This window comes from Microtus oregoni, unplaced genomic scaffold (genome assembly GCF_018167655.1).
Source record: "Microtus oregoni isolate MIOR12 unplaced genomic scaffold, Mior012 000001F_ref0000356, whole genome shotgun sequence".
Lineage (NCBI taxonomy): Eukaryota > Metazoa > Chordata > Mammalia > Rodentia > Cricetidae > Microtus > Microtus oregoni.
Genome location: NW_024543060.1, coordinates 4,937,934 through 4,956,020, shown reverse-complemented (window position 1 = coordinate 4,956,020; position 18,087 = coordinate 4,937,934). Strand labels below are relative to the sequence as shown.

Below are 18,087 nucleotides of genomic sequence, written 5' to 3'. Positions count from 1 at the left end.
AGTCATGCTTCTCAGGAAGGAGCTGGCACTGCCTTAGGTACACATGGCACCAAGACAACGTTGCAGACAGTTTGTGTCCTGAAACATTCACACGTTGAAATATTTACTGTCTGTCTATCTGTTTGTCTGTCTATCGGTTTTTCAAGACAAGGTTTCTCTGTGTGTAGCCCTGGCTGTCCTGGAACTCACTCTGTAGACCAGGCTGGTCTCAAACTCAGAGATCCACCTCCTTCTGCCTCACTGAGTACTGGGATTAAAGGCATACACCCCTTTTCTGTCCTCCATGGGCATCAGGCACCCACATGGTGCACATGCACACATGCAGGCAAAACACATGACACATAAAATAAATCTAAATAAAAATTAAAACAAACATGAAATCCTAAGCTGCAGAAGTGAGGGTAGTAGGTGGGACCTTTGCTAGGCGGAGCCCTCAACAAGATCAAAACAGATCCCAGAGGATTCTTTCCCCGCTTCCTGCCCTTTCAGGAGACAGAAAGATGGCTGCATAAGAGGGCTTTCAACAGACCCATCACCAGCACCTTGATCTTGAGACTTTCCAAATCCCAGAACTAAGAAAAATAAATAAATGGCCACTTGGCCTATGGTTTTCATTACAGCAGCTTGAATAAACCAAAACAGATAAGATACTGATGTGGGATTCCCCTCTGTATGCTGTGAATGCCATTGATTAATAAAGAAGCTGTTTTGGGCCTATTGCAGCACAGAATACAGCAAGGCGGGAATTCCAAGCAGATAGATGTAGAGAGAGAATAGGCAGAGTCAATGAGAAGTCATGTAGCCACCACAGGAGACAGACGCTGGACACCGGACGGAACCTTACTGGTAGGCCACAACCACGTGGCAATTCACAGATTAATAGAAATGGGTTAATTTAAGATATAAGAGCTAGCTAGAAATACGCTTAAGCTATTGCCCAACCAGTATTGCAACGAATCGGTTTTCTGTGTGATTTTTAGGGTCTGAGTGGCCAGGCAACAAAGAAGCAGTCTCCACCAACAATATCCCATGGTGCAGAAACAGGCATACTTTACTTTTATTTTCTATCTATCTATCTATCTATCTATCTATCTATCTATCTCTTCTATCATCTATCTATCTATCTCTATCTTCTATCATCTTCCTTTCTTCCCTCCCTCCCTCCCTTCCTCTTTCTTTCTTTTGTCTTTCTTTCATCTAGCTACCTTGTGGTATTGAGGATTATATGCAAGGCCTTGTGCAGGCTAGGCAAGTACTTTGACTCAGATATCCACAGAAGCCCTGGATAATTTTAAATGCTTTACCCATTTTCCAAGCAGAGCTCTTCGTTCTTCAAACACCTACAGCAAACAGAAGAAAATAGGGTCATTTTGGGCATCATGACTCAAGACACTCACTATAAACAACATCGTTATAGGATCGGTGAGTAGGGATTTACCGAGTATGAAGAGACAGGTTGTGTTTCTGAGAAGGCACTTTGTTTATTTATTTAATGGCCTTGTACGCTCTACAAAGGCCAAGGATGACCTTGAACTTCTGGTTCCTGTCTCCACTTCCAGAGTGCTTGGATTACAGGCGGTGCCATCACTTCTAGTTTACACAGACCTGGGGCTGTGAGCACACTGGGCAAGCATTCTACCACTGAGTACACTACCAGCCCACTTTACTTTTTAACCTGGGCAAGGCCTCTCTTTTTAGTTTCTGTACATGGCATAATTCATAGGAAAGAAGTAACCTGTTCTCCCTTCTCTCTTTCTTCCTATCCTTCTTCCATTTTTTTTTTCCTTTTAGACAGGGTCTCTCTCTATAGACCAGGTTGGCCCGGACCTCAACTTACAGCCCAAACTGGCCCAACCAACCTGATCTTCCTGTCTCTGTCTCCCAAGAACTGGGATTACAAGTGTTTACCACCAAGACTCACCGAGAAATTGCCCTTTAAGAGAAATGAAGTAGGAAGGGAGAAAGGAGTTGTAAAGAATATTCGAGTCTCAAATTTAGAAGGTCATAAACTGACACAGACAAGTAAGAACATGGAGCTCCTGGAATTTTTTTCAATATTAATCATATAAGAATTTGTAAAATACATGAATGAGCACTTCTGTTTCTTCGTGTGTGTGTGTGTGTGTGTGTGTGTGTGTGTGTGTGTAGAGGTCAAAGGTCAACAACATCAGGTATCTTCCCCTAATCTCTTTCTAACTTATTTTTTGAGACAGGGCCTCTCACTGAACCTGGAGCTCATCAGTTTGGCTAGGCTGGCTGGCCAGCGAGCCCTGGATATCCAATTGTCTCTGCCTCCTGGGCATTGAGATATAAATGCATGCTACTGTGTGCAACTTTCTTTGCAGGCTCTGGGCATCGAACTCAGGTCTCCATGCTTGCCAAACAAGCACTTTACTAACCAAGCCATCTCTCCAGACCTGCTTTTGTCCTCAGTATATACATACATATATGAACATCCACGGGCTTACTAACTATAAAATTAGTAATTTCTGTTTGTGTGCCTCTGGGCTTACAACTTTGTGTCTGCATGGGTTTGCTCTTATACACTATTTGGATTAGAAACCATGTCCTACGCATTTGACACATCCGAGCAGAGTGCTGGTATAGCATATTGCAAGAACCCGAGACAGTACATTTTTATGGATGTGACGGATGGCCTTATGGGTGTTACAGAACAGTGTGAGTAAAAGTATAGGTTGATATTTTTCTGAGCCCCAGAGCATATGTGGATTTGAGCATACGAAGAGAAGAAGACCAACATGGGTATATCTGGCAGAGGAGGAGTTATACAGAGAGGAAGAGAGAATAATGAACATATGTGACTGTGTCTCCCACGCCAACACAGACACCCTCTGTCAGCTTTCAAATGGGGATCAATGTTACCGCTCTCGAGCAGTCCTGCAGGGACGTTCCAGCTAGGAGAGGCTGTGCAGACCTCGTTCCTTCCACACTGTGGAGGATGAGAAGTTGGCTTCATGCTGCCAGCAGGCCAACCTTTGCTCTCTCAGACCCTCACACTCTGGTCGTCAAAAGCATATTAAAATGGGGGCTGAAAGAGCAGCTTCAACGAATGTCACGAGAGCCTTCGCTCTCCTGTGTGAGGAATCTCACACCCCACATGTAGATACTTCTTGCATATTAGAGAAGGATAAAAAGGACTCTTGCCTCTTCCCACCCCAATCACTGCCGCTGGGATGCTATGATCCCATAATAATGACAACAGATAAATTTAGGATTGCACATGCAAATAGAAGAGAATGTAAAAAACACAGAAGAGACAAAATTAAATCTGGATTCAAATATTTCTGGAGCTCCTCCTCTAGCAATACCTGCACAAGCCAAGCCACCAATGCTGATGCAATTCTGATGCTCAGCACCCCCCCCCCCACACACACACACCCTTTCTGCTCTACTCATGCCCCACAGCAGCTGAAGAATAACTGGGTTTTGTGTTTTGTTGTTTGAGACAGGGTTTCTCTGTGTAGCCCTGGCTAACCTGGAACTCACTATGTAGACCAAGCTGGCCTCAAACTCACAGAGATCTGCCTCCCTCTGCCTCCCGAGTGCTGGGATTAAAGGCATGTGCCAGTACATCCAGTGAGAGTGTCTGGTTGTGTCTCTAGTTTGTGTTCATTTTACCTCCCCATAAAGATGCCCCCCAGAACCAGCAAGAATAGGTTTCATGGCAGACTCTCAGCCACACTGCTGGTCAAATAATGATAATCAAAAGGTTTCTGAAGGCACAGGAGGTCAGAGCTGAAAGAAATCCTAAAGAGGGGCTGGAAAGATGGCTCAGGGGTTAAGAGTGTTTGGCAACTTCCAACTCCAACTCCAACTCCAGGAGATCAATACCCTCTTCTGGACTCTAGGCACTGCACTTGGGAGAACATACCCATAACACATATACACATAAAAATATTAAAATAATATTATAATAAAAATAAATAATAAAAATATTAAAACAATCATAAAAAAACTGAAGAGCTTTTTCTTCAACTTACTTATTTTAGATAACAGACAGACTTCCATAAAAGTTACTTTGCTCACATTAAAAAAAAAAAAAATAAGCCGGGCGGTGGTGGCGCACGCTTTTAATCCCAGCAATCGGGAGGCAGAGGCAGGTGGATCTCTGTGAGTTCGAGACCAGCCTGGTCTACAAGAGCTAGATCCAGGACAGGCTCCAAAACCACAGAGAAACCCTGTCTCGAAAAAAATAAATAAAAAAAAAATATAAACCAAACACTAGATCTATCTGGGCAAGGTGGTTGGTACAGGACTGTAATCTCAGTACTCAGGAGGCAGAGGTAGGAAGATAGAAAGTTTGGGGCACAGTGGGCTAACAAAAAGACCAAAGGTCAAGCGTAATGGCACACACCTGCACTCCCAGCACTTGGAAAGCAGAGGCAGGAGGATCAATGCAAGTTTATCTTCAACTACATAGTACGTTTAAGGCTAGTCAGGCTTACAAGAGACCCTGTTTCAAAAAACAAAACAAAACAAGACAAAACAAAATAAAAACAAAGAAAGAAAGAAAAGGGAAAAATGGGGAAAAGAAAGGGAGGGAGGGACCCTGGTACTGAACTAACTATTCAGCTTAACTCTACCCTTGGTTTTTTACTATAATCGTGGTCTTCTCCATCCTGGCTGCCTGGAACTTGCTATATAGCCTAGATGGATGGAACTGATGCTTCCCCTGCCTCAGCATCCTGAGTGCTAGGATTATAGGTGGATCCCACCACCCCTGCAGCCCTAAATCCCTGTAGAACTTCTGCCAGTGCTCTGCCTGGTGTGGGAAGAAGACTGGGTCTTGACATCATCAATAAGTTTTCAAAAGGGGGTCTGGCTGCACCATCACAGTGTTCCCTGAAGGTGTGGCTCATGGTAACATTGATGGGAGATGCATAGTCCACAGAAAGTATCAGGAAAGGAACGAGGTGGGAAGTGGGTTCCGTCATGCAGCAGGCTAAAGCAAACACAATGTCCAAGCCAGACCTGGTGGTGCAGGCTTATCATCACAGCTACTCAGGAGGCTGAGGCAGGAGGATCACAAGTTCAAGACCTGTCTAGGTTACAGAGTGAGTTTAAATCAGTTTAGGTAATTTTATGAGACTGTGTCTTAGAAAGTAAAAAAGGAGGATTGGGGACACAGCATAGCGGCAGTGTGTTTTCTAAGAATCTGAGAAGCCCTGGGTTTGAGCACAAGCAGTGAAAGGAAAAGGAAAAACCAACATCTATTCAGACTCCAAGCAATCCCAGGCATTCACAGACAGTATCGCCACCAAGGAGAAACTGATCACAGAAGAGAGGAGGAGAGGGGGGACAATGAGCAAATATAACAGTCTCTCCTACTTCACACACCCTGACTCAAAGTCAAGGGGACTCCAATCTGGCTGAGTCTGCCCTTAATACATTACATATATAAACAAATTATACATATAATTTATAATTATAGCTTATAAGGATAATTATATAATATATATAATTTGGGGCAAGTCATTTTGCTGTCAGTCCTCATTTGGATCTGCATTCTTACATTCCCTGAACTAGAGTGAATTTTCATTCCAAAGACGTGCAATCAGGACCTTCATTTTTCAGGAGCTGGAAACCAGACTATCTCTTTGAAATGGCAATATTAAAATGGCTCTTCTCTCGCAGACGGCTGCAGTCTGTTTATATCACAGTTTACCCGCAGCCTGCTGTTAAGTCAAAATCCCTTGGTTGTTATTTTAGTCTGTTGACACTGCAATTACATATTTCCTCGGGTGACATCACTGCAGCGGAGGAGGGAGCGACTTTGGAAATCCTAAATTATGATCGATGGATGGCAATGAGGTGCCGCCTCCCAGAACGTCCTTTTTTACAGGCACTGTGGGATGTGTGGGAATCACGCACCAAAGCAATGGGGATGTGCACTTTTCATGTTTGTAAATTATACGTATTTAAGGTGTGCCAACATAATGTTTTGGGATGCATATACAAGAGCGAAATAATCGCTAGAGTCAAGGCAATTATCCTGCCCATCCCTGTCCATGGCTAACTTTGCGTATGGAGGAACGTGAGCCTTCTAATTACAACACTGGCTGGCAACATAGGTACTATTACAACACTCTCCCCTAGGAACCCTCAGTGCCCAAATTACTCTGTAATCTGCTGCATTTGCCCACCTTGATGATGCTTTTATTTTTTTTAAGTAATCTAAATTCGAATTTAGTCTCTCAGCTGAAAACCTGCTGTGAAGTTAGAACCCTGAGTCTCTTATTTTAGGCTGGCTTGGCTATTATGTATTTTAGGTTCTGCCACAGAACAGGGGAAAGACAAAATGGAGGGCTGGAGATGTAGCTCACTAGACTGCTTACTTAGCTTGCATGATGCCCTGGGTTCAACCTCCGGCCTCTTATAAATGGGGCTTAGAACCACAGGCCTATAACTCTTGAACTAGGGAGGTAAATTGAGGAGGATTAGAAGGATGGAGTTATTTGTGGTTACCTACTGCGTTCAAGGTCAATTGGGCCTACATGATTCCCTGTCCCCAAAGAAGGTGGGTGCTGAAGAGATGGCACAGTGGTTAAGATCATGTGCTGGTCTTACGTGGAATGTGGGGTTCATTCCCCAGCACCCCAGTAGAGTTGGGCACAACTGTAACTCCAGGTCTGGGGACTCTGATGACTTCTGGGCTTCATGGCCAACTGTGTATGTGTTCTCTCTCTCTCTCTCTCTCTCTCTCTCTCTCTCACACACACACACACACACACACACACTAAAAATAAAATATTTTTTAAAAAATAGAAGTTCATAATGGCATATATTTTAAAAAAATTCATTTGAAACAAGAAGATGACTAAATAATATTTTTGAATATGGGAGTTATGAATGATGAGTATTTTCTCTAAAAAATTTCATTAAATGTGACAAAAGCCATTAAAGAACAAGGATAAAACCATGCCATGTTCGTTATTTTGTACTGATCCTTTCTAGAACTGAGGGGTTTATTTAGTATCCATTGGGAGGCAGCTGGTTGACAGTCAGGAGCCCAAAGAAGCTGCCTTGGCCAAGGTCATGACCTTGGAGGGGAGAGCAGCTGGCCACTGAAGGGCAGTGTCAACTATAATGGCCAGGCCACCCTGATATCACGACAGCTGGTGTCCTATGGGGACAGTGGAGCCGTCATGGAGACTGCACTGCAGCTCCCCTTCCTCCTTGTCCCCAAGTCTACACCCTTCCCTTCTGTATTAGAGTGCTCCAGAGGAACAGAACTTGTGTGTGTCTGTCTGTACAGGATTTACTAGAGTGGTTTACAGGCTGTGGTCCAGCTAGTCCAACAACGGAAGGTCCAAGAACCCAGTAGTCATTCCGTCCACAAGGCTGGATGTCTCAGCTGGTCTTCAGTATATGCCAGAATCTTGAAGAAGTGGGCTCTCATGCCAGTGAAGGAAAGGACTTGCTAGCGAGAACAAGATGGCAGAGAGAGCAAGCTTCCTTCTGTGTCCTTTATGTTATTCTGGTTACCACCAGAAGATGTGGTCCAGATTAGATGATGGATCTTCCCATCTTTAATGATTTAATTAAGAAAAAATACCTCGCATATGTTCTCAGCCACTTGGGTTTTAGTTAATTCCAGATGTAGTCAAGTTGAGAAGCAAGAACAGCCATCATACTTTCTCTCTTCTTCTTCAGGGTTAATTCCTAGATGCTCATCTCAAAACCTGCTTCTTGCAGGAGATGACCATCAGTGGGAGAGCCCTTGGTTCACATGTACAAGGCCCTGAGTTCAATTCCCAGTATTGCCAAAATAAAGGATCTTCCTCTATTGCCCCACCCACAAAAAGAACTCGGGTGCTTTGGGGACTATGAAGGTACTTTTTAAAGGAGTCTTAATTTTGATTTTAATTATGTTTGTGTGTAGGTATGTGCATATGACTACAAATGCTCCAAGAAGCCAAAAGTATCAGATCTCCCTGGAGCTGGAGGTACAGAAAGTTGTGAGCCACCCCATGTGGGTGCTAGAAATTGAACTACGATCTTCTGCAAAGTAATATGTGCTCTTAACTGTGGAGCCATCTCTCCAGCCACGAGCACTGGCTGGTGTGGAACTCACTATGTAGATCAGGTTGGTCTTGAACTCACAGACATTCTCCTGCCTCTGCCTCTGAGATCCGGGATTTAAAGGACATGCCACCATGCCTGGCATAAGACACACTTTCTTCACAGTGGCCAAATTGGTGGAGACTTTCCTGGGAAACTTTCTGAAAATCAAGACATTCAGCAACTTGGTATTTCAACTTAAGTCACTTTTCCACACATGTGCAAAACCTTCACAATTCAACGAGAAAACAGATTTCCAAATCTGACACTGAAGTTGGAGGGATAAACTGTGATATAAACTGTCGGAGAGCTACGAGCGTCAGAACAGGTGCTCAATAAATAATTGTTGTGCGGTAAGAAAAAGATTTCCATACGTTCATTTGGCACTATGGGGCCAGGCTCCATCTGCTTCTTCCTATCCTTTTGTTCCTGAGGCCTCCTTTCTTCCCTCTCTCCCGTCTTGGGTCATTTTTTTTTTTTAAAGATCTTTTCCTTTTTAGCTTTTCTCCGCTTTATTTCTCAGGATTCCAATCTCTTACGCAACCCTCTTCCCTTTACTCCTGCTTCACATTAGAGAAGGAGAAAGTTCCTAGTTCTAAGATGAGCCAGGATTAACTATGGGCTTTGCCAAGAGGGATCAACACTTCATTAGGATTGCAGAAACAATGGCCCAACTCCAGCCAAGAAAGGAGCTAGAAGGGCCCAAAGATAAAAGTCAATGGGTAGGGTAGCTCCAGAAGGGCTCAATTGATGAAACACATGGTTGCAAATACGATGACCTCAACTGCACCCCCCAGAACTCACACTGGAAAAAGCAAAACAACAACACAACAACAACAAAACACACACACAAAGAGTTCTGTTGTGTTTAAACCCCAGCCCTGGAGAGTCAGAGCTAAGGGGATCCCTGAAGCTCAGCCTGCCTCGCCTGCTTGGTATGAGAGACCCTGTCTCAAAAAACAAGTTAGAGCCAGGCGATGGTGGCCCACGCCTTTAATCCAAGCACTCAGGGGGCAGAGGCAGGCAGATCTCTGTGAGTTCGAGGCCAGCCTGGACTATAAGAGCTAGTTCCAGGACAGGCTCCAAAGCTACCGAGAAACCTTGTCTTGAAAAACCAAAACCAAACCAAACAAAAACAAAACAAACAAAAAACCAAGGTAGAGCATACCTGAGGAATAAGAATTGAAGTCCTTTGGTCTCCACATATATGCACATGTACACCTATAGTTGCACAGACGCAAGTGCACACACATGCACGCACGCGCGCACACACACACACACACACACAGAACAGCGAGAGGACAGGACTTGTGTTCTGGAAGCCATACCCAGACCTGTGTCTTCAGAGAGTTGGGGAAGGAGAACACGTCAGTCCGGAGGGGCTGTAGTTGAATAGAAAAGCTAGAAACAGCAATGAGAACAAAGAGGAGGCAGGAAGCAGTGAGGTGATGAGGGTACTGTGGACTTCACCCGTTTGGCCTCAAGTGCCAGGGAGTACAGACAGGGCTGGAAGCTGGGAGGTTGGCTGGGGGTCAGGACCTGAAGGGACCTCAGGGATGTGTGGGGGATTGGAATTTGCTCTTTGGAGTAAATCCCATTTTCAGTCTCACCTAATAGGATTGGTATTTAGAAAGATCTCCCTGGAGCCTTAATAGAGGAAAAGTAAGTGGGCGCAGTGACAACAGCCAGGGAGTTACTGTACTGTGCCTGGCAAGGGTGGTGGCAGGAAGGGACCTGAGAACATGGAGCTGGGTGGACTAGATCTAGAGAGAAGACTCAGAGACCCAGAGAACAAATGGGACACGGGGGCAACGGTGTGTAGGGATCTAATACTCCATGGCTTCCCTATCCTAAGAGTCTGGGCATGCTGAGAAGGGAAGGCACCGAGCACTCTTCACTTGGGCCTGCTTTCCAAGTTACACTGCAGGAAGGCAGCCTAGAGGGAGGACTTTATGGTCATTGTTCACTATGAAGATTAGATTCCCTGTGTTCATTGGTCTTCAGCTGCCAAGAAAACCACTGTGTGCTAGGCATGTATCTGGGTGATGGGCATCACTCAGCTGGCCGAGGTCAACCAGGAGAGAGTCAGTGTTTAGGCTTGATACGAAATGCTCATGCTGACAGCTCTGCTGTGATTGGAAATTCTTTGTCCCTGCCCAGATCCCTGTGTCCCTTATTGTGAGATAGTACTGCCTTTTGTTCCATCCGCAACAGGCTCGCTTATTAGCCTGTAAATTGGAGTGAAGAATCCAATCCCACACCTGGCAGGGGAAGGGGAGACTTTTATGGCCTCGTGATGGTATAAAGTGGGGTTTCTCACCTGGAGGAAGGACTGGCGTGGAGAGGGAAGATAGTGAGGTCAGTTTTACACAATGAAACTGATTGTGTTTCGTTGCCAAGCGGGTGTGGTCCTGATGCTCAGGGACTGATCAGAGTTCTGCAACTCACAGAAGCAGGAATACAATACCCCAGAGCTCCGCCATTCCCACACCCCGGCCACTTGCTGCAATTTCTTACCGGGTGTATTTTCCTTGTGTCTCCCCAGAATTAAACTGGGAAATAGACCTCTCAGGAGAACACCAGTATCACTGAGTACTCGGCTGAAATGTATGTATTCACTAAATGGATAAACTAAAAGTTTACCCAGAAACCTGGTGATTGGTTTTCGGGGGAAGCCCTCCTAGACATCTTTCATCCCCTCCCTCAAATTCTGTTGGCTCCAAGAAGGACCAGTGATGGGAAAAAGAAGACACACCTAGGATAGATAATGCAGGCAAGAACAATGACTTTTCCCTTGGGCAGAACTCTGATCTATTTCTAGTCTTGTCCACATACAAACACACAAATAAAGTTGTTTTGTCTTTTGTTCCAAGACTGTACCATCTTCAACAATTTGTGCTCATATTCAGATTATCAGGACTTTACCCCCCCCCCCCAGAACCCAAATAATAAAATACTCTAATTGCTCACCTGGTCATTCAGAAGTTGATGGTTTAGGGGTGTCCAGGTGCTCATCTTTGTCTGCATTTTGGAGCCATCAGTGCTTTTTGGAGGTGCAAAGGCCATCATGAAAGGATCTGGTATTCTTCCATCAGAAAGACTACACCTATCAGAAGAAATGAATTATAAAACCTTCTGAAAACTAAAAAAAAAAAAAAGAAAAAAATACAACTTTTTTTTTTTGTATGTTGAAAGAGGGTATGGGTGGGGAGAATATTTACCAAGAGTCTTGCTTATGTCAAAGACTTTATACATATGTTCAGTACAAGTTTACAATGAGCTGGTGGAGCAATTGTGAGTTTTAGCTACTTAGACCATTAAAAAAAAATGAGGCCCACTGAGGTTACCCACCCTACCCAAGATCATATAGATAGTGAGTTGTACAGGAATCAGACCACTGAATCATGGATGTTCGGAGTCATTCTTAGCTCAGAACGAAGTTTATTGGCCAGAAAGAGGAAATGTTTCAAATTTAGTCACAGTGCAACATAAAACACACCCTTAGCTAGGCAGTGGTGATGCACACCTTTAATCCCGGCACTCAGGAGGCAGAGGCAGGAGGATCTCTGAGTTGGAGGTCAGGCTGGCCTACAGAACTCGTTCTAGGACGGCCGGGGCTACACAGAGAAAGCCTGTACGGAAAAACAAAAACAAACGACAATAAAACAAACAAACAAAAACCCCACATCCTTCATCCCAGCTTTTGGGAGGCAGTGGTAGGGGGATTCTTTTGAATTTAAGGCCACATTGTTCTTCACAAAGAGTTCCAGGCCAGCTATGGCTACCCTATGAGATCCTATCTCAAAACAGACACCTAATTTTTGTCTTTGTGAAATTAGCTCTCCTCCTCTACTCTTAGCAGGGAGGTAAAAGAGTTCCAGTCTAATACACACTCAAGGGGTAGACTGATGGAGTGGGCAAGGCCACGCCTTTAGAGATGGACAGATGTGTTTACCGGGGGAAATCTGCTGTTTTTAGTTATCTGGTATATAGTCTACCTACTTTTAATTAAGGTACTTTAATTTTCTTGAGGAATTATTTTCCTCACTGGTGTGCAGTTTGCTGGCTGGTTGGCTGACTTTAGAGGTGTGCAGTTGCTGGGTTGGTTTTTTTTTTATTCATTTGGGGGCCACCAGTAGTCCCTTCCTTGACAACAGATGGTGATTGGACCAAGTCACAGATGGGCTTGCCCTTTTCTGCGTGAGGTGGTCACTGAGGGTAACATTAGCGACCTGAGCAGATTGCAGTGCCGGGCCTGCTCTTCTGCCTCCCAGAAGCAACCTGCCCTTTTCCTCTTCTTCATTTGTTAGTTGTTTCTGCTTTTGCAACCTTTTTATAAAATTAACCTTGTGCAGTTTGTTTTTAATACTGGCTCTGCAATTTAAAAACAATTCTTAGATTTACTTATTTTATTGGGTGTGTTTTGCCTGCATGTGTGTGTGTCTGGTGTCTGAGGAGGTCAGAAGAGGGTACTGGATCCTTCGGAACTGGTGTCATGGATAGCTGTGAACCATCATGTGGGTGCTGGGAATTGAACCTGGTTCCTCTACAAAAGCACCAAGCACCCTAACTTCTGAGTCATCTCTCCAGACCCACTTTGTGCAGTTTTTGTTTTGCTTTGTTGTTGTTGTTTTTTTTTTTTCCGAGACAGGGTTTCTCTGTAGCTTTGAAGCCCGTCCTGGAACTAGCTCTTGGAGACCAGGCTGACCTTGAACTCACAGAGATCTGCCTGCCTCTGCCTCCCAGGTGCTGGGATTAAAGGTGTGAGCTGCCACCACCTGGCTCTTGTGCAGTTTTTTAAATCCTATGTATGTGTACCTCCAAAATGATACTTGGAAAAGAAGAAAAGGTCTTGACAAGGTGGCTGATGGACAGGTGGCCTGAGTAACTAGTAACCTCTTTCAGTCTTGTCACTTATAGAGTGTCCAAAACCTGCCCTTTGGTGAGCCATGATGGCATATTTTATAACGGACAGAAGATTCAGTACCTGCCCTCAGTGTTTCTACCCTCCTTTCTCTCTGAAGATGGGTTTACCCACACAGGTAGAACTGTGGCCAAGGCAACTTTATAAATGCTTGATCTGGGGCTCCATACATGACCCAACAGCATTAAATGTTGAACAAATTAAAAAACCAATTGGAAGCCAGGCAGTAGAAGTGCAAACCTTTTAATGCCAGGAGGCAGAGGCAGGCAGATCTCTGTGAGTTCGAGGCCAGCCTGGTCTACAGAGTAAGTTCCACGACAGTCAGAGATACACAGAGAAACCCAGTCTTGAAAAGAGAGAGAGGAGCTAGAGAAAGAAGAAAAAACCAACTGGACTGGAGATGTAACTCTGTTAGTAGAGAGTACTTACATAGCTTGCACGATGCCCTGGGTTTAACCCCACTAACACATAAACCAGCTATGGTGTCACATGCCTGTAATACTAGTGCTCAGGAGATAGAGGTGAGAGGCCAGAAGTTCAAAGTCATCCTCATACAGAGGCCAGCCTAGGCTAATAATGCTTTGCCTTAAAAACATGCATAAAAATTTTAATGCATTACTTTTCAGCTGAGATGGGATTTCTCCATTCACCACATCTGAAATCTCTGAGGCCCTCACTCAAGTTTAAGTTAGAGCTGAAGATGGAGCCAATATTTTACACCCTGGTAGGCTCATTAATCAACACCTTCCCTTGGTTGTACCCTGCCACCATAGCTTGGGCTCAGACCAGCCTTTGGGCTCTTCTCGGCTTCTAATATTTAATTATCTAAGTCACTCCAGTTTTCGCTAGGTTTCAAAAGACACAGGAAATGGTTTCCTTGCAGCATCGTTGACTAGCAGCCAGAAATACAGGTGCAGGTGAGCAGGCAAACAATAGATATAAAACACCTCCACCGAGCTCAGATCCGCCCTGGTAAAAATTGTACACTGCTTGTTTTTATCTTGAGACAGGGACTTGGTATAAAGTTCAGGCTGCCTTCAAACTCAAGATCCCCACCTCCTCTATCTTCCCAGGGCTGGGATTACTGGTATTTGTCACTGAGCCCAGCATCGCCCGCCCCGCCTTTTTATGACAGCAGCTCTTTTAAAACCTGAAGCCTCCTACAGGGCAGGCAGTTATAGAAAGATCAAATCAAACTCAAAAAAAATAAAAATAAATAAATAATAAAACCTGAAGCCTCTGAGCTAAAGGCGATGAGTCTCCTTCCTAGAGAAAATCACAGGAAGCTAAGATTCTGCTTCCCCCCCCCCCCCCCCCGGGGTTAAAAAACCTCTGCATTAAGCTGAGAAGCTCCCTCGCTTCCCAGTGTGTGTGGCAAGCCATTCGTTGTATTCTGGGTACAGTTACTGAATCAAGAAAAGATAGATTTGCTCAGAGACACCCTCAGGGCCTGCAAGGCTGTTTTCTTCCCGCTGGTTCCTTGGATCTGAAAACCGCTTCTGATTAGACTTTCTGCAGAGCATCTGTAGTTTCCAGGGGGTGGGCCTGGCCAGGAGGCACAGACCTTGGTGACGGTTGTACAGAAGCGAGCCAACGGAGGTGTCTTGCCTCGTCTTTTGTGATTATCCTTTTTCAATTTTCCTCTACCCCTCCACCCCAGAAGACCAACAGTATACATAGTTTGTAAGCACACACAAGTTTACAGAATAGACCACTAGCTACCACTCAAGAGACAGAGGTTTTCACACAACACACACAAGAAAGGATGGACCCTGTGTCTACCAGGAGAAAGCAGACCGGTCGTCTCACCCTCTTCCAGAGACACAAGTTGCTGGTGCTTTCGTTGACCTCTTTGCCTTTTAACGACAGCTTGTCATTATACTTCACGTTCTTTGGGATGAAACTGTAGAAAGTAGGCCAGGATCCCCATCCCCTAGATACGGCTCCAAGCTCTGTTTAATGGCCAAGCAGGAGTCCCAGGAATCATGTTCTAAGATCTGGTCTGGCCTTCTAAATCTCCTGTTCACACCGTCACCATTACACAATAACTCAACAAAGGCCCTATTCCAGGCAGGCCTCCAAACGGCTTATGTAGCCAAGGATGGCCTTAAATGTCTCATCCTCTTGCCTCCACATCCCAAGCTCTGGATCACAAGTGTGCACCACATGCCTGACTTATGCAGAGCTGGCTTCAAGCATGCTAGACGAGCCCTCTACCCATGGAACTGTAGTCCGAGCCCTGAGATTTGTTTTGTTTTACCTTGCTTTTGTTTTTGTTATGTGACAGAGTCTCGATTCATATCCCTGGTTGACCTGGAACTTGCTCTGTAGACCAGGTTGGCCTCAAATTCACAAAGATTCACCTGCCTTTCCCTCCCCTGTGGTAGGATAAAAGGCCTGTGCTACCACACCCAATAGTTTTTGCTTGTTTGTTTTTTAAGGTGCTGTCAGTGAGGTCACTGTTTAATTAAAAACAAAACAAAACAACAACAAAAAACCTGTGAATCTCACTAATGGCTGTGGGACCCCAACTCCTCAACATGAAATCTGGGTCGGCTCACTGGAACTGTCTTTTCCTGTACTCTGTCCAGATCCACTGACAGCCTGATCACTGTAAGGACGGTAGCATGAAACCCTTCTGGGCTTGTGTGTTCTTCTGACACTGCGTATCTCAATTCCAATCGCTGTGGTACATAATAGATCAATAAGTATTTGTTACTCAACGGAAGGAAGAAATGTCATGGTGGAGAAGGGGGTGTGGGGGCAGTGTGAGAATTAAACCTTGTGAGATTGCACGCCAAAACTCAGAGCATAATGGACCCGGCACAGAGAAAATACTCAAGACAGTCAGGGTTTCCTTTGGAGGCTACAATGAAGACGAGGATTGAGTTTCTCTGCCAACACATAATTCACCCACAGTACACTGTAATGTTGCCAGGCGCGGGGAATTTCACACACTCTCAGGAAATAGAAGAGGGGTAGGTTTAAATGCGAATTTACCTTATATCCAACCAGTTAAAAACCGAGTGAGCGCTGTAATGCATGCCTTTTAAAGCTAATGTTTGACCTGCACGTAATTGGTGGTTGTTAATTTCATAGGTGTGGAGCAACCACTGAAACTGCAGCAGCCTGCAATCCCAAGAGCCCCGGAAAGGCTTGTGGGAAGTTAGGGAGCTCTCTCCGAATCTCCATCTTTTTCCTGCCCTGCCCACTGCTCTCACCTCAGCTGCCGGCCTCCTTCTTCAAGCCTCTGGCTCTGGGGTTGCCATCGCTGCGCTAGGGCAGTTTTCTTTGCTTCCTTCCAGCCCCCACCTCACTGCTCCCAGCAGTCCAATCACCATCTATAAATCTTGTCGCTGGCATCCGGGGTCTCTTAGGCAACAATGTGTGGTCTCTTGATTGGCCAGGGCATCCAAGGAGGGTTGGCTCCAAAATTGGGCACGGAGATAAAAAAAAAAGAGAGAGAGAGAGAACGTGTGGCTGTAGGGTGAGTGGGAGGAGCTGTCATGTCTTGATAGAATGCTAGCAGGAAAATGTATCCAATCCTGAAACCAGCAACCTTGAAAAACGTTCCTTAAAGGCTTGCCACGGTTGTATTCCAAAACAGCCCTTCACTACGGAGCATGCCCAGTTATGTTATTCTGGTCAGTCGGATCGTCGTGACAGGTTTTAAGACTGCCCAGAAGGTGGAAGAGGATTGGAAGAAACAAGAATTTGCAACGGGTTGGATGGCAGAAAAGCACCTGCAGAGGAAAAGGGAGTCGTGGAGGCACTGCCCCAAGCTGAGTGACAGATACACCAGGGAACCAGCAGATGGCATGCCGTTGTAAGAATAACTCTGAATTTGGGTTTTTAAAATCCAGTCACATTTAATTAGTTAAATGCACTGAGCACCCACCTTGTAGTGAGAACCAGAGAATGCAAGGATTAAAAAAAGAAAGAAAGAAATATGAAGCTGGGTGTGGTGGCTCAAGCCTGCAATCCTAGCACTCAGAAGATAGAGAGGCAAAAGGATCAGGGGTCCTAGGAGAGCTTTGGCTACATAGGGAGTTCGAGACTAGCCTGAGCTCCAAACCCCTGTCTAAAACACAGGAGAAATCTAATGAGAGAAAATGAGCAGGGAAATGTGCAAATGATGAACGTAAAGCCCAGGGATCTTGTAGCTGTGATTGTAAGTTCTGGAGAATTCCAGGAAGTTCAAAATTCCATGCCTGCAGTCACAGTGCAAGGCAATTTTGAGGAGCATCGGCTAACCAAAAATGAACCAAAAACAAAAATAACAATTTCCCACACTGCCTTTCTTGCTAAAACAAGGGACTCTCCTACAACTTAAGCAGCCCTACAAACCCTACATGCTTCATCATTTTTGTTTCTAATAGTGTAGTTTTAAATTTACGTTTATTTATTTGTGTGTGTCGTTGTCATGTGGGCATGCGTGTGCCATGTGTGGGGGTCAGGGAACAACTTTCGGGAATCTATTCTGCCCATCATGTAGGTCCAGGGCTCAGACTTGGCGGCAAATGCCTTTGCCCTCTCAGCCATCATGGCACCCTATGGTTCATAACTTTTAAGTAGTCAGCATTTGTGTGTCTCCAATTTAAATGGAAAGAGGAAAGTGGGCCTCACGGAGGTCCGTGCTTTGCCTAAGTTAACAATGGATCAGTAAGTGGCCAAACTGAAATTAGAACCTAGGTTGTCTGGATTCCAAGCTAGTGGTTTTTTTCCAAATGACCAGCTAGTATGTAAATGAATAAACAAAGCCTTTGGGGATGTGAGGGGGTGGCCTGGGGGAGGCAGGTAGAGATGTCATACTAAATTACCATGCATTACCAGTTAACATTTATGACTTCAAAAACGGGTTCATCCAGAAAAGGACCAGTTTTAACAATGCCCAGGTGGCTGAGTCTCTCTGTGAAGTTCCCGCTTGTTAAAAGCTTTCTATTAGTGGTTACGACATGGAAGGAAGAGGGAGATGAGACACAGACAGCATCTCGAGTTATCCCTGTGGAATCTGAATGTTTGTATTCCTGATAGACGATCCCTTTCTCTGCTCTTAACAGCGCCTTCTGGGTCTCCTGTCC

General features: G+C 45.0%; 1 protein-coding gene across 1 annotated transcript in view; it reads right to left on the bottom strand.

Annotated features, from left to right (window-relative positions):
• Fbxo16 (F-box protein 16) overlaps positions 1 to 16,488 on the bottom strand; it is a 51,475-nt gene extending 34,987 nt beyond the window's left edge. Inside the window, exons 1-3 of the mRNA XM_041673571.1 lie at positions 16,228 to 16,488; positions 11,053 to 11,188; positions 1,305 to 1,340 (exon numbers count right to left, since the gene is read on the bottom strand). Coding sequence (XP_041529505.1) covers positions 1,305 to 1,340; positions 11,053 to 11,151 — 135 coding nt within the window. The 5' untranslated portion in view covers positions 11,152 to 11,188; positions 16,228 to 16,488. The remainder of the gene's footprint in view (positions 1 to 1,304; positions 1,341 to 11,052; positions 11,189 to 16,227) is intronic.
• Positions 16,489 to 18,087: the final 1,599 nt, after the last annotated feature.